Raw genomic sequence first — 27623 nt, 5'->3', positions numbered from 1 at the left:
GATTAATCTTAAAAATTTTGTTAGCATTTTCCATTTTAATTCTGAACGTAAAAATTTAGTGAATGACTTCCATTTCAATTGTGCTGTTTGTTAAGATCGTCATCAACTGATCCCCGTCCACGTTCTAAGCGGCTTACTCTGCAATCTTAGACCACCAACATAGACGTGGCGACACACTTTGGAGCATTTTCGACGACTAATAACAAGTGAAATGTCCATACATGTTGAAACCTGATTGTGTAACACAATTTTTCATGGACATAATTGCAATGAAACTGATAATTGTCTCCATCTGATGTGCTACAGCCAGGGTCATGTTGTTTCGATATTTGTCGTTAAAAATGGGGCACAGTCATCCAAGAGTAAAGATAGGACATGCATGTTGTATGCTGCCTTCTATATTGGAAATTTGTTTTTAATACAGTTTTGTCGCTTGAACCATATGAAAAGTTGCCTCCCCTTGTTTGGGTTTGGCTGACGTGTCTTTTCAACTTTGAGTAACTTAAAGTTACTTCTCTGTTTATATAAAAACGAGTGTTTACATGTAATGGTTCTTTGTCTGATCATGTAAATAAAAGCAGATGTGTCTCTTCTCCACGTCTGTGCATAAAACTGAAAACATGTTAATTGATTTATCTTTTTGTTAACTGTCAATATGACTTCCAATATGAATTTTATTTGAAATAAGCAAGGTATGTTTTTATTTAATTCATAATTAACTATCTCAGGTTATTAACTAATTACTTAACCTACATTCTTTGCATTCAATAAGATCCCTATTTGGCTGCCAAAGTAGATGAATTTATTGATTCTTTCAACACAATTTCTGTTGCCATAGAAAAATAATACTGAAATAAAATAAAATTTAAAACTTACTTTTTACTCGTCCGTCGTGTGAAAGAGCCTTCGTATGTTCGCTCATAAGTGGTCAGTGCTTCATTCAGGAGTTCCTCGACAATTTTCACGTATCGTATATTGAAAGTCTGAAAAAAAAAATCAACAAATAAACATTTTGGAATCTGCAAGTGAACGTTAATCTTTATTATGTTTTGAAGTTTTTGAAAGAAGGATGATTTTTGGAACGTTTGAACTACTGTTCTCATCTTGAATGTTATTCTTAGGTTTCATTTAACCTCCAACTTGATTCAGATACATTTGGTCAAACTAGGGAATCTATACAAAAGGTGCCAAGTTACAATGGATGAAAATGCTTAATAATAATCAGTTCTAAGTGACAGTTTTTAGAGGTTGAAGGTTCAATCCTTGGTAAGGATTAAACTAAAAATGCAATTACAAATTATTTAAAACTTCTACCAGTTATGGCTTATGGAAGAAGTGCAAGCTTCCAACATAAAATAATAAAATAATGGTTTCTGCTTGAAATTCCTGGAAGATTCCCAGAGTTCATGAAGATATACCTGAAGAAGACCAGAGATTACATCAACTAAAAAAAAATATGAAAATAACATCCAAGATATAAACAAAATTTGTCAAGCCAAAACCACCATCAATAATTTCTCAGACTCATTATCTGTGCCTAAAGCTTAACGTAGATTCCATGAACAAAGCTTCTTTCTTAGAACTGCACACCTATGGAACTCTCTTCCGTTTGCCTGCTGAACCGCCCCCCCCCCCAAGTAATCCAATTTACAAAATTTCCACTACTTATGATTACTACGCTATAATCACATTGACTGATGTATAGCCATTAACCCTTATCCTCGAGTGGCCTGTGGACCTTGATAAGTGGTGACTCCTTTGTAAAAAAAAAATAAAAAATCTTCCATTTTTTTTTTTTTTTTAGATAAAGATTTCTTATTCAGATATTTTCAGTTGGATTAGCATTCTCATCTTTATTATCAAATCTAATACATACCTTGTGCCATTTAGACAATTCATTGCTGATGTAGTTTGTCTCTCGAAGTGAGGCAAAGCCCCGGTGGTGTGAGAGAAACCGACAGATCAGCATGGTCCCTTTTTCTCCTAAATGCAGAACTGATGGCCGGTGCTTTATTAGGGCTTCAAGATTTGACTGAAATAAGAAAAATCAAAAAATTATTTGAATGAAATTTTTTCAAGGATGTGAATTGACAACAACAAAAATTGTTGATGAATTTCTTAAACTAATGTGTGAGTTTGAGAGTGGAGAAAGAAATAACTTAAACAAAAAAAAAACACTTCAAATAATTTGATAAATGTTTGATTAGTAAAATACCAATCTTGGTAAACAAGAAAGTCAAAATTAAGGCAAAGACACCAAGTGATTATCTAAAGATAAAGAAATAGGAAGTCATTTGGTGAAATAAAAGTCTCCCCTACCTCCATCATGGATCAGTTAAAGTCTTAGCCGTCATGACAATATTAATATTTTCTGTTTTTAGAAAGAACTGTCACAAGACGGAAAAAGAGGGCAAGACAAGATGGAGAGAGGAAGACAAGAGAGAAAAAATAGAAAAGCCCTTGGGAGATAACAGCCCATGTATGAACGTGGAGAGGGCTGTTTAGAAAACAACTAAAAACAACTTGGATGATGGGCTCATGATCAATACTAAATACACATTTAAAATAATTTATCAAAAATCTTCACAAAGCAAAATATCAATCTTGGTAAAAAAAAAAAGGCGGGGGGGGGGGATTTATAAATAAGTTAATCAACAAATTATTTAATTTTTTTTTTTTTATTTTATTTATTTTTATTTATTCTTTTTTGTTTTTTATTATTTGCTTTATTTTATTTTTTTTTATTCATTTTTAGTTTTAGTTCTTTTTTTTGTTTTTTGTTTTTTTGCTCGATTTTTGTGCCAATCAATTTCAACTAAGAAAGTCAAAATTAAGAAAAAGACACAAAGTGCACACGGGAAGACAGGAAGTCATTCCTAAAGGAATAAAAGTGATCTAACTCCCTTACCCGTCTTATGAATCATTTGGAAACATAACTTTCATGGGAAAAATTAAGATTTGGAATTTTAAGAAACTACCAAGGGAAAACAGGAAAGAAGAAGAGGGAAAAAGAAAAGGAAAAAAGAGGGAAAAGGAAAAAAAGTAAAGGAAAAAAGAGGGAAAAGGAAAAAAAGTAAAGGAAAAAAAGTAAAGGAAAAAAAGTAAAGGAAAAAAAGAAAAGGAAAAAAAAGGAAAAGAAAAGGAAAAGAAAAGGAAAAAAGAAAAGGAAAAGGAAAAAAAGGAAAGGAAAAAAAGGAAAGGAAAAAAGGAAAAAAAGGAAAGGAAAAAAGGAAAAAAAGGAAAGGAAAAAAGGAAAGGAAAAAAGGAAAGGAAAAAAGAAAAGGAAAAAAGGAAAAAGAAAGATAAAAAGAAAATGAAGCCAAGAATAAGAAAAAAAAGAGTAAATCTTAAGCGATATGGCCGAACAAATTTTTTTTTTTTTACTTAAAAACGTTTTTAACCAAAATGTTCAAATAATTATATTTTTAACTTCGAGTGATTAGTTATATTTATTTCACATTAACCTTTGACCTAAATATCCCAAAACAAAATAACTTGGATCATGATCAATAATATTTGGAATAAGTTTGGTTATGATGCGACAAGTGATATGGATCCTTAGCTGTAAACAAACTTGACCAAAAATGTCACAGAAGTAGTAATAAACTAGATAATATAAATCAGGGATTCCTAAACTTCAAGACACCATGGAACCCCTGAGCAAATCAAAGGTTTTTCATGGAGCACTAACAAGATAATTTCTCAAATATGAAATACATTAATTTCACGGAGCACTAACAAGATAATTTCTAAAATATGAAATACATTAATTTCAAATTTTAACACTAATGATAATGTTTACGATCATTTTTTTGCTTTTGATTAATCAAAAATTGTTGCATTTTTTGTTAATTTATTTTTATTTATTGTTTCATGAATCATCTTGAAACTCTTTACACTTGTAATTGTGTACCATATCTGTTTCAAGTAAAAAGATCAATAATTAAATGTCTCTCTTTAATTTTCCCATACATAACATTTGGTCTTCTTTAAGAAAAGGCTTCTGGAACCCCTCAGCCTCACTCACAGAGTCCCAGGGCTCTGTGGAACCCACTTTGGGAAACCCGGATATAAATCACATCCCCTCATCTCAGATGGCAGAAGAGTATGACATATTTGAAGTGGCGAAGTTCGCAAGTGAATATTTTTTTTTAAATGGAAATCGCTCCAGACAAAACATGAAGCCATTGCATAAGCAGCTAACAAGAATAAAAGATGAATAGTGCAAAGAGATTCCTATTGCCTCTTGTCTTGAAAAGACCAAAATTTTAGGTAGGAGGAAAACAGAAAAAAAGAGTTCCACAAGCCTGCAGTTCTTGGAAAGACGCTACTGGAATAGGAAGCTATGCAGATTCCCAGGATGGAGGTTTCAATGACCAAAACATTGAAAATAATATTTAAGATGAGAACAGTAGTTTGAATAATACAACACAAACAGATACTCTCTTTTCCTGCATACAAGGTGATCATTATAACTAATGGAATTAATCAACAATGATATAAATTGTGATGTGACAAGCATTTTTTGTTTATTAAAGTTAGTACAGTCAGGGAGACAGGAGTTCCAAAGTCTAGCAGTTTGTGGGAAGAAATTATTAGTGATCTCAACAGCAAAGGGGTGGAATTCTGCTGCTTGTCAAGTTAGCTAGGAAAGGGGGGGGTATATATGTTGAGGTGGCACAAGTGCTACAAGTTCGTCTGAGCACATTTCATGAAAATACTTGTAAAACAAACACAGGTATGCAACATTATGGTGATGAGATAATGGTAATGCTATCAAATCCAGATTTAAGTTCCGTTTGACAAACGTCTGTCTTTTTATGTGACTTGTTGAACTAGAAGACACATGAAAAAATTGAAATGGCTTAAAATGTTTCAATCATGGCATACATAGAAAGAGCTTGATAAGGTAAGAAAGAATCTTAAAATTTTTTAAATCCAATTAAAATTAAGGAAGTTATGAACATTTTTGAACCCCCCCCCCCGCACGTTTGAATATTTTTCCCTCTTTAAGACCATGTGTGTTTCTCCACATTTTTTGCACCACTTTTTCAGTAAAAATGTTATATCTTTGTTAAAACACAAGATTAAGCAATAAAATCTGCTATATAAGTGTATTTTTGTGTAAGGAATCAGGATATGTCACTGAAAATCTCCAGAAATAAATGTTTTCCAAATAATCTGCATTAAATGCACATAAACTCCACGTTGCTATTTTTGCCAATAAATTTGATTTTATTTGTAGACAACAACCAACATGCAGAAATCTTATAAATTTAACCACAATGAGAATGAGTTTTAAGCATTTAACTTGAATAATAGCATCTTATCTCAGAATTACATTCCAATGTTTTTAAATATCCATACGGACTCAGGAATTATCAAGTAACTATGTTATACTGAAACTCTTCCAGTTCTATTTCAAATTATTTTTATCTTGAAAATAAGTAATTTATCTTGCATTTTTTATTATTTACTTGCTTCAGCATTCACCCTGAACCAGTTGAGCAGAAAATTTGTTGCATCTCAAATGCGAACTAGGTACGACATTCCACTACAATAGCAAATACAAGTGCTAGCCAATCATGGTTCCAATGGTTAATTCCATAGACACAAGGGCCCAGAATCAGTCCCAATCTAATAGGTTCTGCACTGTCAACCAAGCTCCAACCTCTGTCCCATCACCATAATGTTGCATCCCTGTGTTTGTTTTACAAGTATTTTCATGAAATGTGCTCCAACGAACTTGCAGCACTTGTGCCACCTCAACATATATATCCTCTTTCCTGACTAACTTGACAAGCAGCAAAATTCCACCCCTTTGCTGTTGAGATTCCTAGATGCCTTCTATTCTAATAATTTCGTCCCACAAACTGCCATTCCAAGCGAGGTTTTCAACTGACCTCTACAGCGTGTTTTTCCAACCTTGAGGAGTTCAATGACTTTGTGGATGAAATAATATGGGTGACAACTAATGTGATTGAATTAGTGAAGATGTCTCGAGGGAAGAACTTGCTTGAGAAAGGATACATGCAATGAGAATGAACAATAGCATTTGAGATGAACTGCTGCCAAAGAATACGAACGATACAAAACAAACAGTAGTGATCGAACACCTTAAGCTTTTGTAGATCAGCCAGCTTTTACCACTGAATGGTGCAGGTGAGAGTTTGATATAGGCAGATTTTAGTACCAAGTTTGATTTCATTCTGTACCAAAGCCAAGATCACTCGCATTTATGTTTTATTATAAACAACAATATGATATGCAACTAATCCTCAGAAATAAGTCATTTAAAACAAATGTAATGGTTTATCCGATTGTTATGTGTCGTGGCACAATAGTAAAAAAAGAAAATCAAGTCGAGGTTGGTTTAAGGGAACAAGTGTATTTAACATCACAGGTACAAAGGTAGGAAACAGGTATAACTTGTTTACACACAGCTAGTCAGTGGTAGTACTGTCACTTCTTCCATTGGTGTAGGTATTACTGGCACTATATAGTGAGAACCAGTGTAATTTTGTCTTGTGTTAGAAAGGCCGGTGTAACATATAATAAATCCATGAAGAAAATTTTTTAAGCCAATTTATTTTTTTAGTATTATCGGAAAAATCTTTTTTTGCCAATCTTCCAGGCTGAAACAAGTATTTATTTTAAAAAACTGAAGCAAAACGCATAATATTCATGTAAAGAACACAAAGCAACGATAAAAAAAAGGACTCGCTAGTTAAACCTGATTATTATTTGCTTCTAACATTTAGAATCCCACTAACTTAATTTTATATACATGACAATATTATTATTATTAGCATCATCATTATTGCTGTTTTAAATTTAATCTTAATTTCAAAATTATTCTGCACTTGGAGTCACAAAAATAATCACAGTATAATTAGGAATCAAAGTGTGTATTTAAATGTGATCAGCGTCTTACTTTTTGGCAGGAGTTGGTGACAAGGAAAGTAGAGTGAAAAGTAGATGGTGGGATGGGGGGGGGTATACTGGTCTTTCCCTGCATAATTATTACTTGAACATAAAGATCGTGGCAGTAGAAAAAGAAAAAATATAACAAAGCAATATAAATTTCATTTCATTATATTCAAAAACTTTTAATGCGGCCACATCTTTGCAAAACAATGGTATTAAATTTATTTTTGTAGCATAATTATCCGCATAATTATGACCGTTCAAAGTTTGTTGAAAATTAGAACATTTGTCATCTTGTGTATGATTGGTAAAGAGCCAATTTTCAGCCTCTAAGTAAATATTTTTTTTTTTTTTTTTTTTACAAAGGCATCACCACATTATCAAGGCCCAGAGGCCACTCAAGGATAAGGGTTAAAGAGTGTACAGTAGAAATTGGTCAATATAGTAATCATTAGTAATGAAAATTTGGTAAATTTAATAACTTATATGGAACGGCTCATCAAGAACTTATTTACTTTAGACTTGAACACAACCATATTGTAGTCATCCGGAAAGCAGGAAAACGGAAGACAATTCCACAGGCGTGCAGTTCTAAGAAAGAAGCTTTGTTCATGGAATCTACGTTTAGGTTTAGGCACAGATAAAGAGTGGGGGAAATTATTGATAGTGTTTACAGCTAGACGAGTGTTTCTTGTGAAAGTTTGGCGAGGGGGGACCATAGATTGAAGCTCAGTCGAACACTTTCCATGAAAATAACGATACATCAGAGACAAACTCGCAACATCTCTTCTGTGAGATAGAGGTTGCAAGGAGGAGAAAAGGACATCTCCTACGAGGCTACGAAGTCTATTTTGAACTCTATCAAGGCAGGACAAGTCCTTTCTAGCAGCTCCTGCCCAGATGTGGCAACAGTATTCCATCCTTGGACGTACCTGGCTCTTATATAGGTAGAGAATAGCATCAGCAGTGAGATATCTACTGGATCGATAGAAAGATCCCACCATTTTTCCAGCGGCCTTGGCAACAGATTTGATATACGTGTTCCATTTAAGATCAGGAGTAATGGTCAAGCCCAGAAGCTTGTCAAAACTTGAGGCCTCCTGAAGACGAGAGCCAATCATTTCAATTGATGACAAATGTGAATTAGAATGTTGATGGTGTAAAGAGAGAAGCTTGGTTTTAGATGCATTAAAAGTAACCAGCCACTCCTTTCCCCATTGTACTACGTGCTCAAGATCAGAGGAGAGAGAATTGGAGAGAACTTGGTCGTTTACTGTCTTAGATGTGGTACCATAAATGGTAGTGTCGTCAGCATAAATGTCTACAAATGATGTAAGGATATGATTTGGAAGATCATTAATGTAGATCAGGAAAAGAGTTGGGCCCAGGATGGATCCCTGAGGGACACCGGCATTAATACTGTGAGCTTCTGATTTTTGCCCCTCAACTACTACTCTTATGAACCTATCAGAAAGAAATGATTTAATAATTGAGAAGACTTTTCCAGCTATACCATAGCTAGCGATCTTATGAAGTAAACCTTTATGCCATACCCTATCAAAGGCCTTAGATATGTCAAGAGCAATTGCCCTAGAAAGATTGCCACCGTCGAGAGATTTGCTAATCCTATGCGATATAACTGTAAGGACATCTGCTGTAGATCTAGCAGAACAGAAACCATATTGAGTGTCACTAAGAAGGTTATTTTTGTTGAGATGTTTGATTACTTCTGTATTTAACACAGATTCTAGCAACTTACTCATGACGCACAGGAGACTTATTGGCCTGTACTGAGAGGGGGATGAGCGATCACCTGAATTCTTAAATACAGGGCATACTGATGAGATTTTCCAGGGAGATGGGAAACTATTCTCCTTAAGACAACGTTTAAACAGTTTTGTAAGTATGGGCGCTAATTCAGGTTGAAGTTTTTTGAGTACTATAATTGGAATACCATCAGGGCCAGTTGCTTTACTCGAATCAAGGTTTTTGATTAGCTTCGCAACATCATGTACAGATATACGTATATCACATAGCGTGTTTTCTGATACAGGAGGAAATATTGGGGGTTGGCGGTCTTGGTCGCAAAGGGTAGAATTAGCTGCAAAGTTCTTGACAAAGAGTTTGGCTTTGTCTGATGCTGACGAGATTACCTCAGGTCCATTGATAATAGTTGGGATGGAGCACACGCTTCTGTTCAGGATTCTGTTTGCTATTTGCCAAAACTGGTGGGAACCAAGCCGCTGCTCAGCTACTTTGGACTTAACAGATTGAGCATACAACACTCTTGCGTTCCTTATTACTTTCTTACAATGGTTGCTGGCAGTCCTGAAAACGGCTTTAGTTTCCATACATCTATTACGTTTGAAGCAGTGGAAAAAGTGATTTCTGTGCGCAATGGCAGCAGCACATTCTGGAGAGAACCATGGCTGGCTGTTAGGTTTTTGCTGAAACTTTTTAGAGGGTATGAAATGGTCAATACCTACAATTAACCATTCAGTTAGGTCTAATACTATAGAGGACACATCCTTTTTAAACATGGAATGCAGAGGTAGATCAGATATAAATGTACGGAAGCTATCCCAGTCAGCCTTAGTGTATCGATATACTGTACGATGAAGAGGTACGTCTGGGGACTTGTTACATTTCATTTTTATCTTAATTGATACAACAGAGTGGTCGGAAGATCCAAGAGGCGACAGAACAGAAACTGAACATAGTTCAGGGCAAGTTGTGAGAAAAAGGTCTAGTAGGCTCGCATACTGGCCGTCATTATCGGGCACACGGGTAGGTTCCTGAACAATCTGAGTGAGGTCATAGGCAATGGAGAAATCATGACAGAACCTCCCCTCATCATCGGTCTTGTTTGAGTGGGTCAACCATTCGACGTTGTGAACATTGAAGTCTCCACATATGTGAATGTTAGCTGAAGGATAAGTAGAAAGGACTTGGTCAATTTTCTCAGATATGCTTTGAAAGATAGTAACTCCGCTGTTGTGGGGGCGATAGAGAGTAAATATAAATGCAGTAGTATGAGCTAAAGCAACCCGGAAGCACATATAGGGTAAGTTAGGATCTTCCCTGGAGATGTCCCTCCCACATGGAAAGCTATCTTTAATATAGGCACATATTCCATGCCCATGGCGATCTTGGGGGTCAGATTTAGAAGTTAAGTTAGAGTATCCTGAAATTGCAAACTCATCTAGGGAAATAGCCTGTCCAATGCCAGTTTCACTTAAAAATAAAAGGTCTGGTTTAGTCTCCTGTAATTGGGTTTCAACCTCTGGAAGGTTAGAACGAAGACCCCTGATGTTGGAGAAGGAGACATGGTAGTAGGGGTCTACGTTGGAAGTTGGAGAACCGGGTTTAATCGTGTATTTTTTCTTGAAACTTGTCATGATGAAATTTTGGAATTTGTGGACTAGGTCGACAGATTTACTTAGAGCAGGACAGAGAGGGGAAATTAAGAGAGAAAAAGAAACGAAGAATTTTTTTTTATTTGTAGCTAATGATAAGGTAAAGCCGTAACAATTACCCACTAGTATGGCATCGAGAGGCCCCACCAGAAGCTACTGCATGGTCCAGAATCCATTCACCAAATGGCAATACAGCAGCCCCAGTACTTTGCACCTGCTGATAGGACAGCCTCCTTAGTGGTTAATCCAAGGTTCGGGTCCCTGACTATCAGGCGGATAACGTCAGCCCAGACAAAACGTTTACCTCCAGCACCCTTACTAGTGACATGGCTACAAGGATAGACATAGAAACAGAAAATTTCCGCCATCTCAGCCAACTGTTCGCAAAAATACTGCCAACCTAGAAAACAGCTTTTTCTTCTCCCTTTGTCCGAAAAATCACTCATTTAAAAAATGAGGACTGAGGGACAAATAAGAAGAAGCGAGAGTAACAGGAGCTGCCGATAACGCATCCACAATGCGTTTTCTACTCTCCATTAAAAAAAAAAAAAAAAAAAAAAAAAAACTATTAAGTATTGTACTTAATAAAAGTCCAACAGACGTGTTTAAGGGAAAGTATGGTGATAGATTCCCCTCACACGAACTAAAAAATGTGTATAATTCGTAATTTTTGCTATCAACTCGGTAGATAAATAAACATATGTACGAGGAAAAAAAAAAAAAAAAAAAAAGCTAGCATTTAATAAAACAGAAATACACAAATTAAATACTGAAATAAAATGGAGTTGTTAATATTTTAAATCTAAAATAAAAAGCATGATTGAAATCACTTATCTCAACAAAAACAATTCCGTCTCCAAATTGCAAACTGCATTGAAAGAAATTCAGTTAGTAGCGTTCAAAACATTTTTTTTGGAAATTAGCCGTTAAAAGAAAATCGTGATTTTATTCTGAACTTAAGCTAGTAACGTTTTAAGAAGCTTACGATATAAAAGAAAAGGCTGATGGGGGGGGGGTAGGTTGCAACTACACTATAATAGCAAAATTTGGAAAACGAAAAAAAAATATTTAAAAAAAAAAAAAAAAAAACAAAAACAATGTCATCTACTGACTTTTTGTCAATTTCAACTAAAAGCAATATTTACTAAATTGGCAGATCACAAGTATAATAATTATTACCGCATTATTTAAAAAAACACGAGTTTTCGCTCTTTATTTAAAAACCCTTGCCATATTGTTTTGAGAATGTGTAACAATAACAAGGGCAGTAACTCAATTATGCTAAAAACATGGTAGATTGTTCATATTTATGATTGTTAATGCACAATTTATTAAAAAATTGGCAATAGTTACGCTATTTACCTCCCCTTGAAACTCTCCAGTGTTTTTTTAACCAAATGTTTTATTTTTGATAATTTTCATAAAAAATGTGTTCATTAATATTTTTTTTTCTACGTAACCACTTTATGTAATTCTTGGATATGTTCATTACTGCAACATAACAATTAAGTAGAGACCATTGGTTTGCCTTGAAATTCAATATTAAAAATTTTGATTTTCACTATTATAGTATACTAGTCTTGGTGCCTAACGTTGCCCGGGTGTTTGGAGATGTGTGTTAAGCAAAAAAAAAAAAAAAAAAAAAAAAAATGTGGTAGTAGGCAGGCAGGCTCGAACCCGTACTGTGAAGGAAGAAAAGAAAATGAGAAAAAAACGCAACGACTTTGCCGTTGTATCGATCGCCAAACCAAAAGTCACAAAGGTTTAAATTAAGGCTAGTCAATTGAAAAGAGGGGATGACGTTTGAAAATATCGGTGAAAAAAGCAACCCCTCCTTGTAGAAAAGTTCCCAGTTGAGGGTGAAGGAATTTATATTTTAGCCAACTTTTTTTTATATTTGCCGTCTAAAAGGTCGAGTTTCAAAATTATACCGATCTCGTGAAAACCTGTTAGCTCTGTCGAAAGTTTAAGGCAGACATACATACATTTAAACAGACAGGTGAGATTTATATTATAGATAATAGTAAAATATATAATTATCTATGGATATATGTATAACTATGCATGGTTCATTAGTGTGGCTAGACCTAGCAAGATTTGAAACCAAAATATATATGCATAAAGCCTTTCATTTGTAAAGAAACAAATACAACGCTTTAAAAGTGAAGGTCAATATTTATATGAAGATATAGAAGAATGCCGATCTTGTGACTTAGTGGTAGAACTGCTGACTATCAACTAGATGATCGTAGGTTTGATTCCTTAAGTGCACGTCTAGCACCACTGAAGAGATGTGATACAGCAAACCAGTATGTAGATGACTACATAATATATATATATATATATATATATATATATATATATACATACACAAGTAAATGTGTGCATGTGTATCACGTCTTCAAAAAGTATATAACATAATATTTATGATGGGATCTAAACGCATCAACACGGTGGGCCTATAAAGTTTGATGGTGTTTATGTGTGTGAACGGAGTGGTTGTGGCGATGTTAAGGCCAATGAATGTCAGGGTGGGAACTGTTTATTTCTTTTCATCGTTCAAACATTTTGTGTTTAAACAAACTATGCATGCGATGCCAGTCCGAAAACTGAGCTGTGATAACATTTACAAGTCGGACTTTTGAAAGAAGGAGAGGATATTGCCAAGGTGAGTATGGGTGGAGGTAGGGTATAGGGTTATGGAATGATCAGGATTGGACGTGGGGTGGAGGAGTTAGGGCTAAAAGATTTCTAATGCATTTACCACGCTTTTTTCAAAAGTAGGGCTCGGAAAACATGCAATTAATATGCTGAGAGAGAGAGAGAGAAAAGGAAAAGGGAGAGAGAAGAACACAGAGAAAGAAAGAGAGGAAAACAGATTGAAATAAAATGTTGGTAACTAGCCCAGTAGTATAGGTTATCTACAAAAAAGATTTTTTTTGTGTTTTATTTAAACATTCTAATTTGTTGGTGAAAGAAATAAAGATAATTTATGTGTCCAACATTTTCACAAAATTCTGCAATTACAATTCTTGTCAAATGTCAAGGTGCTTCATTACAATCCACCCCACCAGAAAAAAAAAATAAAATGTTATAATATAATTATTTTCTTTAAATCGTTTAATTTGGTGATTGAACCCTCCAATAGTTATAAAGTCATTCTTTTTTTTTTTTTACATGATCTCCCTAGCATTTCCCACCTGACTACAACTTGGATGTCTTCAAGTCCAACATAAACAAGTTCCTGATGAACCGCCCCCTTAAGTAAGACACTTTACCAGATCTCCATTACTAGCGATTACTACGATATTATCCCACTGATTACTGTACACACAATAACCCTTATCCCCGAGTGGCCTCCGGGCCTTGATAAGTGGTGACTTCCTTGTAAAAAAAAAAAAGCGTCATGTCGTCAATCCCCAATTCAATCGCCTTTCTACGTTTCTCCTTAGATTCACCCATAGCAAAGTTGTAACAATGGTCAGCACTGCTTCGCAAGGGGAAGGAGTGGAGGGGGGGTAACTTTCTTATAAACAAAATTGTTTCTTCTTTGTTAATTAGATCACACTTATTGGATCAAATAAAAAAAAAATGTCAGCATGTTTTTTTGTCTATTAAACTATGGTAGCACAAAATGGTCACTATCTTTTTGTTTTTCACGAAGGAGCTACCACGTATCAAGACTCGAAGGCCATTAGAGGACAAGAGTTAATGAGTGTACAGTGGTCACCAGAGCACCCGCATAGTAATTGTTAGTAGTGAAAATTAGGTATAATTTGATTAAGAGGATCGCTCAATATGAACTTGTTTACATTGGATTTGAAGATGACCTTGTTGTAGTCAGCTCGAAAGCAGACCAGCAGAACAGAGTTCTACAGGCCAGCAGTTCTAGGAAGGAAGCTTTCTACATGAAATTTGCGTTTAAATAGATTTGCACAGAGAGCAGGGGAAATTGTTGATAGTGGTTGTAACTAGACGAGCACTTTTTGTGAAAGTTTGGCAAAGGGAGACCATAGATTGAAAATCAAACGGGCATTTGCTATGAAAATAACGATAGAGCAGAGACAAGTTCTCTTCTATAAGAAAGGGAAGAGAAAAGGGCATCACCTACTAGTTTACAGAGCCAGTTTTGAATTTTGTTAAGGCAGGATAGGGTGCTCCGAGCAGCTCCTGCCATATGTGGCAACAATACTTTATTTTTGTATTTGGCTCTTATACAGCTAAAGGATTGTATGGAGAATGCGATACCTTTTGGAGCAGTAAAATGATGCAACCATTTTTCCGGCGACCTTGGCAACAGATTTGATGTAAGCATTTGTTGTGGTGCAAATGTTGAAAGGAATAACGAGAAGACTCAGAAACAGTGAAATGAATAATATATTAACAGACATACAAATAGAAATACAGAAATACAGACAAATTATGTTAGTTAAGTGGGAACTCAGTTCAACGGAAGGACAAGTAATGTTATGATTCTCTCCCTTTGAGTCTTGGGTGCAGACTGACTGGAAAGCAGAACCTGCTTACTGAAAATAATGTTAGGAATAGTCCATCGTCAGAATCTGTAGGAGTGTCACCCCAACAGGCTTCCATTTCACTATTCTGATGTTTGAATGCTTCTGGAACCATATAATTGATATTCACACACCTAGATATCACATATGATGAATGGTTAGTGCTGCAGTAGACACAACATGACGAAACATGTAATCATATTGTAATACTACTACCAACCAATCTTTTTGACTTCTCAACATAACAAACATTTATCGACTACCTTCCATCAACCGAGCGAGTCTCTGGGTGGTGGATAGAACTTCAGATATTTTTTTTTTTTTTTTTTACACAGTCACCACTTATCAAGGCCCGGAAGCCACTCAGGGATAATGGAGATTATCAGCGAATACTCAACAAAACTTGCAATTTACTCAGACGGTGTACCTATGGTATGTTCTAGTCAAGAATATCACCATGGAATCCATATTAATGACCAATATAAAGTTTAAACTTGGCAGGTGTCGAACGTCCTGAAAGCTGATTAACTCAGTCAAGTGCGTACTGTCAACCTTAGTTGGTGACATAATGCTGATCATACAAAACATTGGAAAGGTTTACTCTGTTAAATTTTGCTTCAATAAATTTTCAGATATTTCCTTTAGTGATGAGACAATTCCAATATTTTTCCCACGTCCGATACAATTGCCAATGGCTTCATTAGAAAAGTCTTTCTCCAACATTAAAGACAATAATTCTATTAAAACTGAGTTAATATTATTTTAATAAACACAAAAATTTTACTTATTTTCAATTTAGATAAAAATTAACAAAAACAGACAATAACATTACCAATAAACAATTGTTAAAGCCGATAGCATCCTTCCTAATGTTCAAACTTCTCAACCCAACATTTTCAGGCTACAAGAATTAGAATTAATACATGTTGCCAAAGAAAGTAGGCTCCTTTTACCAAGCTAAAAAACTTATCACATCTGCCAATATCATATCTCTATAAAGTTACTATTCAGATTCATTATTTTTTTTTAATTTAGATTTTTTTATTTAAATGTAAGTTTTATTAAAAATGATTTTAAATTCATTTAAATATATTTTTATTAAAAATTACTTTTAAATACAATAATGTAAATGTATATTTTATTAAAAATTATTTTGAAATAAATTTAATTGTATACTTTTTTTAAATAATTTTAAATACATTAATACAAATGTATTTTTTTATTAAAAATTAATTTGAAATACATTAATTTAAATGTATATTAATTTATTTTTTAATTTAAATATATATTTTATTAAAACTTATTTTAAATAAATTCAAATGTATATTTTATTGAAAATGATTTTAAAATATATTAATTTAAACATACTTTTATTGAAAATGATTTTAAAATAAACTAGTTTTAATGTATTTTTTATTAAAAATTACTTTTAAATACAATAATTTAATGGTAAATGTTTTTAATAATTTTTAATTATGTTGATATAAATGTATTTTTTATTAAAAATTATTTTTAAATATTAATTTAAATGTAATTTTTATTAAAAATGATTTTAAAATACATTAATTTTAATGTATATTTTATTAAAAGACAGAAAGAAAAAATTATTTTAAAAACTTTATTCAATAAATGTAAATAATAAAGAATGGGTGAAGAGTTTTTGTGACGACATAATTAACAAAACAAAAATTAATTGGATTTGCTAAGAACTGGTCGGAAAAAGGAGGAGGGCACTGTGTAAGAATCGGGCATTTTTCATAGGAAGCAGAGATTGGACAAGAAACTAAATAAATAAATGTAGTATGTTTACCAATTCTATGTCCAGCTGTTGTTTCACGCGCCACTTCACAAACATCCACATACGTTAGGCTGGGTCAGGTTGGGATAAAAGAGGCTTCGTTACAAAAGTTGAGTTTGTGTTCATCTTACCTCGTTTCACTAACTTGAAACGAGTCGTGTCATTTTCGGGTCTCAATAAAATTTTTATTAGAAAAAACATTCTTTCAGTGTTTTTAGTCTCAAATGTTTTTTTTTTTTCAATATTGCAGAATATATCTGAAAACGTATGCTTAAAAAAGGAACCCAATTATGAATGAAAAGAATATAAAGCATATAAAAAAATTTTTTAAAAATGCAAAAGGTTTTACAAACCGCAGTCGTTCTAAACCATCATGCCGTGACACACTGATGTGCCATGAAGAAGTTAGAGGTGAAAGTTAAAAGTTGTTGCAATTGAAAAACAGCTTTTATATTGTTGTGAAGTGCCTTCAATAAGCTTTCAGATATTTTTTGTACAGGCATTTAAAATTGCCATAGACTCTTGAAAATTCAGTATGTTATTGCTATACATCTTATGAGATGATTGACCAAGTTTTATGTTTTCAGATTCAAATGAACAGCTACAGCAGGAATTGGAATACACCCTACTAAAGCCTGATTGTCACAGATGGTGAATTTCAAAAATGCAATCTGGATGCGAGGACACTTTAGAAAAAAGATATGCAATAAAATTGTTTTAAACTTTAAAAAATGCCACAGAAATGTATGGAATGGTTCAGACTGCTTTTGGACCATCTTGCATGAATTAAGCATCAGTTTTTGAGTGGCATAAGAGATTCAAGAAAGGCAGTGAGTCTGTGAGAGAAGTGTGGGAGGAGTAAGAATCAGAACACCAGAGTCGATTGGCCAAATAAAAAATTTCATGGATAAGGACCGTCGTGTGTCTATAGCGACACTGTGCACAGTTTGATGTCAGCGGGGAAACTGTACAGACAATTATTCATGGGGAACATTTGCGTGAATTTTGTCTCAAGAGTGCTACATTCAAGATGGGCATCAAGGCACTTCCTTAGCCCCTCGATATTCCAGACCTTGCTGCCTGTGACTCTTGGTTATTCCCTAAACTCAAGGAAAACTTTAGAGGGTGAGAGAGAGAGAGAGAAGAGAAAGAGGGTGAGAGAGAGAGAGAGAAGAGAAAGAGGGCGAGAGAGAGAGAAGAGAAGAGAAAGAGGGCGAGAGAGAGAGAAGAGAAGAGAAAGAGGGCGAGAGAGAGAGAAGAGAAGAGAAAGAGGGCGAGAGAGAGAGAAGAGAAGAGAAAGAGGGCGAGAGAGAGAGAAGAGAAGAGAAAGAGGGCGAGAGAGAGAGAAGAGAAGAGAAGAGAAAGAGGGCGAGAGAGAGAGAAGAGAAAGAGGGCGAGAGAGAGAGAAGAGAAAGAGGGCGAGAGAGAGAGAAGAGAAGAGAAAGAGGGCGAGAGAGAGAGAAGAGAAGAGAAAGAGGGCGAGAGAGAGAAGAGAAGAGAAAGAGGGCGAGAGAGAGAGAAGAGAAAGAGGGTGAGAGAGGAAAACTTTAGAGGTTGTCGTTACAAAACAATTGAGGAGATAAAAGAAACTGATGAGAGTCACTGACACGCTCACACAAGAGGACTTCCATGGGATCTTCCAGAAGTTGTTAGAACAGTACAACAAGTGTAATACAGCCGGAGGAGATTACTTCTAAGGGTACTAGAGCTTTATGTGTGCACTATCAATAAAAGTGTCCACACAAGAAATGTCTGGAAACTTATTGAAGGCACCCTGTATAACCGGAGTTGTTTGCATAAAAACTCATACATTATTATGTAATATGGACGTTTAAATATCGAAAAGGAATAAAATGCATAATTGTTTGGTTAGATTGTTTGATACTCCGAACTTAATATAAGCATTGTATTGCTTTATACCATCTATCTTATTTTGATATTAATAGATTTTATGTAGGTATTTCTTATCTAATATTTATAGCTTCGGAATTAAGGTTTGAAATGAAAAAAAAATTATACGATGGAAGAATCAAATGAAAACAGGTTGGATATGCTTCCGTCAGTTCACAAAATGATTCCATTATTAGTGAGCATTTGACATGTTTAGAAAATAAAATTGAAAAACATTTGCAACCAATCAACGTTGAAAAATTCTTTCCTAAATTTATCAATTATCAATCTTTTACAATTTTAAGTGACGCAGAATAATTAGTAAGTCTTTCCAGCAATTGTCAACTCAGATTGAAGTGTACACAAACGCCATTAGACATTTTTTGGATGTCTGTTATGGAAGAGTATTGAATTCTTAATGAAAAAAACATTAAAGTTTACTGCAATTCTATACTGCATACCTATGTAAATAAGTTTTCTTAAATAAACAAAATAAAAACTTTAAAAAACATGAAAGACTTCAAAACATTGCAGAAGAGTTAAAACCATGTCCATCTCATATCGGCCCAAATATAGCAGCAGCAGTAAGGAGACGCCAAGCACAACTATCTCACTGGCATTCATCATTATTATTTTATACCAATTACTGAATAACTGATATGATTAAGGAGTAGTGAGGAGAGGATTCCAATATTTTTTCCTGATTCTGATACAATTACCAATTCCGTACTAAATTCCCGATTTACAAATTTCTAAATATGTAACAATAGAGTTATTTATTTCCAATTACCGTGAAAACAAGTTAAATATGAAGATATTTTCTCGAACGTAAAATATACGTGCAAGGGGGGGGGTGATCTATAGATTTTAGTTTCACTATATAAATGAAAAAAAAAAATATTTTTTTTTCTTTATTTTAAATCACAATAAAATAATGCTTCACCCACGTTTATATGGAAATGTTATCGAACTGACCTGTACTTCACATGCTTCATCCACCACATTGAGGGCCGCCATGGCCACTGCCCGGCTTTGGTCATACAGCTGAGTGACTAGAACTTCCATACCCCACGACCGAAACATTGGTATCCTGGTACGGAGCAGAACACGGAGGAATTTGGTTGCATAAAGGCGTCCACTCTGAAATAAAAAAAAAAACAAACACTATATGTCAGTTCTATCAAAATTTCTCACGTGCAGTTCTATATGAAATCATGCTTGAAATTCACAGAAGTTTTAGGATTCCCTGCTGGAATGAAATGCTATGTAGCTTAATTGCCATAAATATATTTTCATATTTTACTAATGTACATGCATATGTCTGTCATATTTGGGAATTTTTATTACCACACAAGCAGAAAGGCTAGACATATAAAATCAACAGGAGGTTCTTTGATATGATAGGAACACATATATATATATTATTCCTTAATTGGAATTCATTTCTGAGATGAGCATTATAAATTAATTTATTTTTATTTCGGACTATTATTCTCATCTTTATTAGTTGTTTTCATCTTTTATTGGTTTTGTTTATTCACAATAATGAATAAACAAAACCAATAAAAGATCAAAAACAACAACTAATAAAGATGAGAATAATAGTCCGAAATAATAAATCAATGATAGGAACACGTTCGAAATGAATGTTTCTGTTTAGAGCACAATTGAAGCATGATACTTGAATTTTGCATTTTAAACTTTAATTCAAGCCATTATATAAAAATAATTTCATAAAATCAGTAGTAGGTTCTCTACAGTGCAATGTCGACTAAAATGTATCGTGGACTAAGTAACCGCAGGAAGGCATGTGAAGCATCCTCCTCGTGCATCGTGATGAGTCCATAAACAGAGCAAGCAATCAATTTGATTAAAAAATGGCTGATTTCATCGATATTGATGACAATAAAAATATGGGAGTGTGAAACATTCGTTGACCATTATTCAATTCCGGGTCTCCCTGCTAGTTTTATTATAATGCTCTACTGTAAAGAATACTGAGCTCATTGAATCCAACGTTGGTATTGCTTTTGAATTAAGGGATTTTATAATAATAGCATGGGATCATTAAATAGCAAAGACAAAAACTTGGGGTAAGTAGCAAAGTGTAGTACCTGTTCTGATAATACACTTCATCTTTTCTGTCTAGAAATCATTCTACAACCGAGGCAATTTTTATTTTTGTCCAAATTCATAAGTGCTTCTTTATTGAGAGCTGGATTTTCCAACATTAAAAATTGACTGTGTTGTACTATGCCCTCGTAGGGAGTCCAGTTTGATTTTTCTTATTTACAACTTACCAGCCAGCAGCATTAACTCTGGCCGGGTTGAACCGACTTTCCCTGAATAAGGAAGTGTCTAGGGGGATATCAAATTCACAAGAGTTCCTTTTATATATATATATATATATATATATATATATATATATATATATTATATATATAAAGTAAGAAATAAGAATTACAATTAAGTTTACCAAGATAATCCAAAATAGCAAACTTAAAATATATTATAAATATTAAAAACTTAATATTCATAAAGTAATCCTAACCAGATGTAAAAGCTCAATAAAACAAAATAGGAAACAGAGCTTATAATAAGAACAGAGAATTAATGAAACATGTTGAAACACTTTAAGAAGAGTTAAAAACATTTAATTTTCATATTTAAAACGTCGGCCTCAGCAGAAGTGTCTTAAAATCTCCCCATTTCTTCATTCTATGCAAAATTTATCTTTCTTTTAATATTTTGAACCCTTTTTTTCCTTGTATCCATTTGTGAATTATTTCACGGAATTCTGCCTTTTTGGATGACATCGAAATATTTTATAGTAATGCGATTACTATGGATTTTTACTTGTGGATACCAAACTTTAACCTGCTTTTCTTGGATTTTACCGTTATTGGATATTCACCTGACCATCCATTCACGTGAAATCATTTTTCCTTTTTAATCCCATTCCCTCTGCTTCACAATTTTTTAAAACTTTTACCAAGTAAGCTCTATGTCTTACTTGTAGTTTCATTAAATACTTTGAAAGCAAAATCCGATTCCACTTTGCTTATTCCTACCCTCTGATGAGACAGAAAATATTTCTTTTGAAACTCCATGGATTAAGGACAATCCACTTAATTTGTGTTTCCTTTTGGAAAATTAAATGTGTTTTTAACTCTTCTTAAAGTGTTTTTAATGTTTTATTAATTATTATGTATATATACATACATATATACATCGCAGTTAGGGGCGATGACGGCATTGTTCTTCCAATTCTTGCAGGGAGGCATCAACGTCTTTCTACATGCAACACCTGATATTTCCAAATGGTAACCCATCTGGTACTGAACAGGCTTAACGTTGCTTAACTTCAGTGATCTAAAGAGAACTGGTGTGTGAACGTGATAATACCGTATCTATTTAAAATCTGATCATTATAGAAAAAAAAAAAAAAATTAATAAAAATGCTAACATGAGGTTCAGGGATGGGAGCATATGTGGATTATTCATCTGGGGAGGTTGGGCTATGAATAAATAAAAGGACTTAAAATTTTTATTTATATGTGATGACTCCACAACTCTAGTTGTAATTATGCAAAGTGTGAGGAGAAAAAAAGGTCTGGGTGATGGAGTGGGGGGGGGTCATATATATTCTGCCAAGAAAATATTCTAAATATAATAAATAAATTACGAAACGGATGTATAAAGAAACAGGGAATGCCAGGTAAGCACAAAAGGCTTAGGGTTTGAGAAAAACGGCAGGAGAAGGGTGGGGAGAGAAGAGATATTTTTTCTGATCCTTTGAGAAAATGCATAGAACAAAACTTGGACTATCCATCATGGCGGCAGAGCTTGACACTGCCAAAGGTCACAATTAATCTTTCGACATAAAGTAAGTAAATCAATAATTTGTCCGCGTGTTTCTCTCTTCGCTCCCCCCGCCCCCGTCTCTTTATTTTCAAAAGGGAACAAGTTGGCTGCACTGAATTTTTAAGAGACAGGTCAATGTGAGAGTGTTACAAAATAAATAAACGTTCTTTTTTTTATATTTTATTTTTAAAAGAGTCCCCTCATACTCATAAGACGTTCTGTCTGTTTGGCTGTTAAAAATCATTTTAATTGCTTAATAGGAAGATCAAATTTTTTTTATGTTGGTCTGTCAAGCTTGAAGTGGCATTTTCGTTGGTCTGTCAAGCTCAATATATTATTTAATTGGAATTATTGAGATGAGTATTATCTATTAATTTTATTTATTGCTGACTATTATCTTAGTTGTTTCATCTCTAGTTTGAATCTCTACGGTTCCAGGTGAGAATTGTCTGAAGATAGTGGTTTCAATCCCACTCAAAGCAAGCCAGAGGCTTACTTGGCCAAAAACGTGGTGAGACGACAAACAACTACGGAAAGCAGTAATTGCAGTGGACGCAGTCAGGAGATTCAGAATTCCTATCCCATCGTGGTTACCACCTGAATGAAACAACTAAGAAAAGATGAGGATAATAGTTCACAATAAATAAAATTAATGTCAAGCTCAAGTTTGAAGTGGCATTTTCGTTGAGCTGTCAGGCTCAAGTTTTAAGTGGCATTTTCATTCGTCTGCCAAGCTCAAGTTTGAAATGACATTTTTATTAGTCAGTCAAGCTTAAATTTTGAAATAACATTTCTTTTTGTCAAGCTCAATTTTGAAATAGCATTTTCATTGAGGTGTATAGCCCAACTTTGAAATGGCATTCATGTTGGTCTGTCAAGCGCAAACTTAAAATGATATTTATATTGGTTTGTATGCTTAAGTTTTACACCTTTTCTTCTTTCTTTTCATTGATTGAAACATTATTTTATATGAATATACGTGCGAAAATTGACAAAACAGAATTTTGTTTCCCCATTATTTTTATACAGTATACACTAGTACACATATACATATTAGTGGCCTGGCAAGACCATAAGGAAGACAACCAAATTATTAAATTCTGATTAATACTTACTGAGATTCCAAACTTATAAAATTGCCAAAGAAGGTGATTATATATATATATATATATATATATATAAATAAACACACACACACACACATATACATACATACACACACACTCACGCATAGCCAAATTGAATATTGAAATGCTCATATCTTTGGTTCTATGGGACAAAACTACATGAAAATTTGCAGGCTTTTAGAAGATTATAATATTATTCTATGGTTAAAATTTTATGACAATTGGTTAAAAATAACCTATATTTTTAAGCCAATAAACATGTCCAAATTTGCCTACATTTGTATATATATATATTATATATATATATATATATATATATATATATATATATATATATATAGTGCCAGCTTTAGGATGAATTTTGCTTAGGTTTTCTTTTCTTTTTTTTTTATTCTTTTGCTTGGTTGTCTCACTTGACCTTACCAGGCCACTAATATATATATATATATATATATATATATATATATATATATATATATATATATATATATACCACCTTTTTTGGCAATTTTATAAGTTTCAAAGTTCCTTTAGGTTGCACATTAAGGGGATTATTTATCATCGAGAGCCTATTTTTTGGCACCTTTTTTACAGCCATAAAATGTTTCAATCAGTCATTTGTTTTCTTAGTTTTGCACATGAATTAAAAAATGTCTGACATTTCCCCAAAACCTCTGGCTTTGATGGAGGGGAGACTAAAACTTGTTGCTATGGTTTTAAATGATCTGAAATAACAGCAAAGGGAGATTTGATTCCAAATATTTCTCATATGTTATATCTCCCCTCTTTGGTTTTCATAAACCAAGTTAATTTCGCAATGTATAAAGATTATTTGATACTGGAGATATGCATAATCGTCCACTAATTTCCAAAAGAGGAGAGATATAACATATGAGAAATATTTGGAATCCAGTCTACCTTTGCTGTAATTTCAGATCATTTAAAACCATAGTAACAAGTTTTAGGCTCCCCTCCATAAAGGCCAGAGGTTTTGGAGATATCTATATATCTAGAAAAGTGAAAATGCGTGTGTGTGCGCATTTCCTTACCAAATAACCCTGTCAGTTTTCAGTCTAGAGACTCGAGATTTGACATAAAGGGTATTGAGATTTGAGAAAATCTTAATCAGTTTTTGGCCAGAAATGTGGCTGTAAAAGGGTCAAAGTTCAACGATTTGACCTTTGAAAACTCTACCAAACTCGTCTGCTAATTTTGGGTCTAAACACTTTAAATTTTATATGCAAGTTAGTTGGACATGAACCAAAGTTTTTAATTTGATTTGAGCTCAAAAAAATTTAATTCTAAGGAGTCAAAATTGGTGTCAAAGTTAAAAAAAAAAAAAATTGACTTCTGCGGTCTCTACCAAATTACTCAGCCAATTTCTGGTCTAAACAATTGAAATTTTACATAATGGGTATTCAGACATGCGGCAAGCATTTTAATCAGTTTTGGAGCAAAGATTTGGTTGCCAAAAGGTCAAAGTTGAAAAAGAGTTGATCTTTGCAGATTCTACTAAATTTCTCCACCAATTTTGGATCTAAAGACTTGAAATTTTAGATATAGGTAACTTGGACAGGGGTAAAACTTTATTTTGATTTGAGACCAAAATAATAAATGTTAAGGGGTCAAAACTGAGGTCCAAGTTATAAAAAAAAAATTGACTTCTGCAGTCTCTATAAAATTACTCAGACAAAATTTGATCTAAACATTTGAAATCTTACATAAAGTGTATTCACATGTAGGGCAAGTTATGAACAGTACATATGGCCCAAGCAAAGCCAGGCTGAACTGCTAGTATGTATATATATATATGAATGATTTTTGTCTGCTCGACTTCCTAGAATGGTAATCCTGATGCATAGGATATTTATTTAGAATTTTTTTCTTAAGAATTTCTTGTCAGGTTTTAATAAATATAGCATTTTATGTTTTGAAATACTCTTGTTATTTATCTATGTGCGTGTTTTATTGCTTTTATTTGCTTTTTGGCATTTATTCAAATCCACAAATGTTTAAAATATTAAAACTGACAAAATAAAGAAGCAAAATAACAAAATAAAAAAGCTAAATAATAAAAATAAAAAGCAAAATAATAAAAATAAAATGTAAACTAACACAATTGATATTTAAAAGCAATCGAAGGTGGGAGCATATAGTTTTTCTTTCATTTTTTTTTATTAGTTTTCCTATCAACTTGACACTTCGTAAGTTGCCAGCATTGAGAAATAGAGTAAAGATGGGTGCAAAATTTTTGCACTTGAATTACAGACAATTTAGCCGGAGCATAAAGTTCAAATTATAAGCATTTTTTTTTTTTTTTTTTTTTTTTTTGTAAAAATAATGGACTTCGTGACAAATGCTGTCATGGTGGGTTTTAGCAAAAAAAAAAAAAAAAAAAAAAAAAAAGGGGGGGGGGGTGTCAAGGATTAAAGACTCTGAAACAGTTGAACGCAGAGTAATAATGAAACAGGACAAGAAAACAGTTACACTTTCATGTAATAAATCGATAAGTTAAAAGAAAAGTTATGGACATTTATCAATTTAGTAAGAATTAGAAAAGATACACAAATCTAATATATAAAGTTATCCTGTTATATTTTCAAAATCAAACACAAACAGCATTTTAGCTGACAAATCCAACATTGTTTTTGACTAATCAATTTTCATTCATGTCATTTCACATTTTTTTAAGACAAGAACTTGATGAAAGGAGCTTATTCTAAGAAACCGGGGGGGGGGACAAAAACACATACAACCAAAAAAAACACATACAACCAAAAAAAACACATACAACCAAAAAAAACACATACAACCAAAAAAACAAGCATACAACCAAAAAAACAAGCATAATTTATTACATTAGACTTCAGTCAACTTTCAGACTCCAATAATAAAGGAAGAAAAGATACACAAATCTCATTTATAAAACTCACTACATCTGTCTCCATTTTTTCAAACTATCTCCTCTAAAACGGAAAGAAGCACAAGGTGGCTCAAGTGATTGCATATTTTTTGAGTCGTTTTTTATGCATTGTTTTTTTTTTTATGGGTGTTTTTTTATGGGGTGTTTTTTATGAGGTGTTTTTATGGGGTGTTTTTTGTGGGTGTTTTTTATGTTGGTGTTTTTTATAGGGTGTTTTTTATGGGGTGTTTTTTATTAGTTTTTTCTTTATGGGTGTTTTTTATGGGTGTTTTTTATGGGTTGTTTTTTTTCTGAAGTTGTGTTTTTTATGGGGTGTTCTGTTATGGGTTTTTTTTTTGGGGGGGGGGGGCGTTCTAATGGATGCTTTTTATGGGTTGTTAGCCGGTCAAAGTAGTTGCAAAGAATCCAAATTAAAAGAGATTACAACTTAGCATACAGCATAAGTATAATCTTAACCATGAGATCTCACGCATCGATTGACCTGGCACACAAAACTATATATTGTTAATTTATAATGCTTTCAGAATGTTTGCCCTGCTGTGGTTAGTGTGAATGGCTATTAACAGTAGGATTGAGGTTTCAATTCCAAGCAATTCTTGTTCTAATTTTATCCTTTTATTACATTCCTGGTTTCATAATATTATCTCCATATATAATATTTTGATTGCAGAAATTCCCCTCTAGACCAAAGTACTCTAGGTTTGTAACAACAGATGCTACATACAAATTTACTTTGTCTAGAATTTTAGCCACTATCTTATGTAACTTTAGAAAAACATTTTAGACAGTCATTATAATAAAATCCTACATTTCATCCTAGGAGCCACACATTCACAATATCTTTATAGGAGTAGTTCTTATTCTTCCTTCTAAATATTATCCTCCTACCACCCCAGTCAACAACGGGAAGAAATATACACATTCTACAGATATTGTGCTTGCATCCTTCATAACCAGATCATAAACTCATAGACATAACATTATCTTTCCGTTTCTCGATTCAAAAATAAATTCTCCCTTCTTAAATTCCCCCCATTCTCACTGGCTGAGCTCTGAATATTCTCATATTACAGAAGTCTATTCTTCTCTATATAAACAGACAGTTATTAAAATTTAAAAAAATGGAATCACTAAGTAACATTATTTGGCCTGGCAATGGGCCTA

At 33.4% G+C, this 27623-nt stretch overlaps 1 protein-coding gene across 7 annotated transcripts in view; it reads right to left on the bottom strand.

Annotated features, from left to right (window-relative positions):
• Nucleotides 1–27623, bottom strand: part of LOC145261281 (rapamycin-insensitive companion of mTOR-like) — a 435824-nt gene that overhangs the window by 169059 nt on the left and 239142 nt on the right. For all 7 annotated transcript variants that reach the window (XM_080119764.1, XM_080119763.1, XM_080119761.1 and 4 more), the window contains 3 exons: nucleotides 19521–19685; nucleotides 1877–2032; nucleotides 877–983 (listed from right to left, as the gene is read on the bottom strand). In XM_080119764.1, coding sequence (XP_079975890.1) covers nucleotides 877–983; nucleotides 1877–2032; nucleotides 19521–19685 — 428 coding nt within the window. The remainder of the gene's footprint in view (nucleotides 1–876; nucleotides 984–1876; nucleotides 2033–19520; nucleotides 19686–27623) is intronic.

This window comes from Euprymna scolopes, chromosome 37, assembly GCF_053919585.1.
Source record: "Euprymna scolopes isolate OS-2025 chromosome 37, ASM5391958v1, whole genome shotgun sequence".
NCBI classification, from domain to species: domain Eukaryota; kingdom Metazoa; phylum Mollusca; class Cephalopoda; order Sepiida; family Sepiolidae; genus Euprymna; species Euprymna scolopes.
This window is presented reverse-complemented; position numbering and strand designations above follow the sequence as displayed.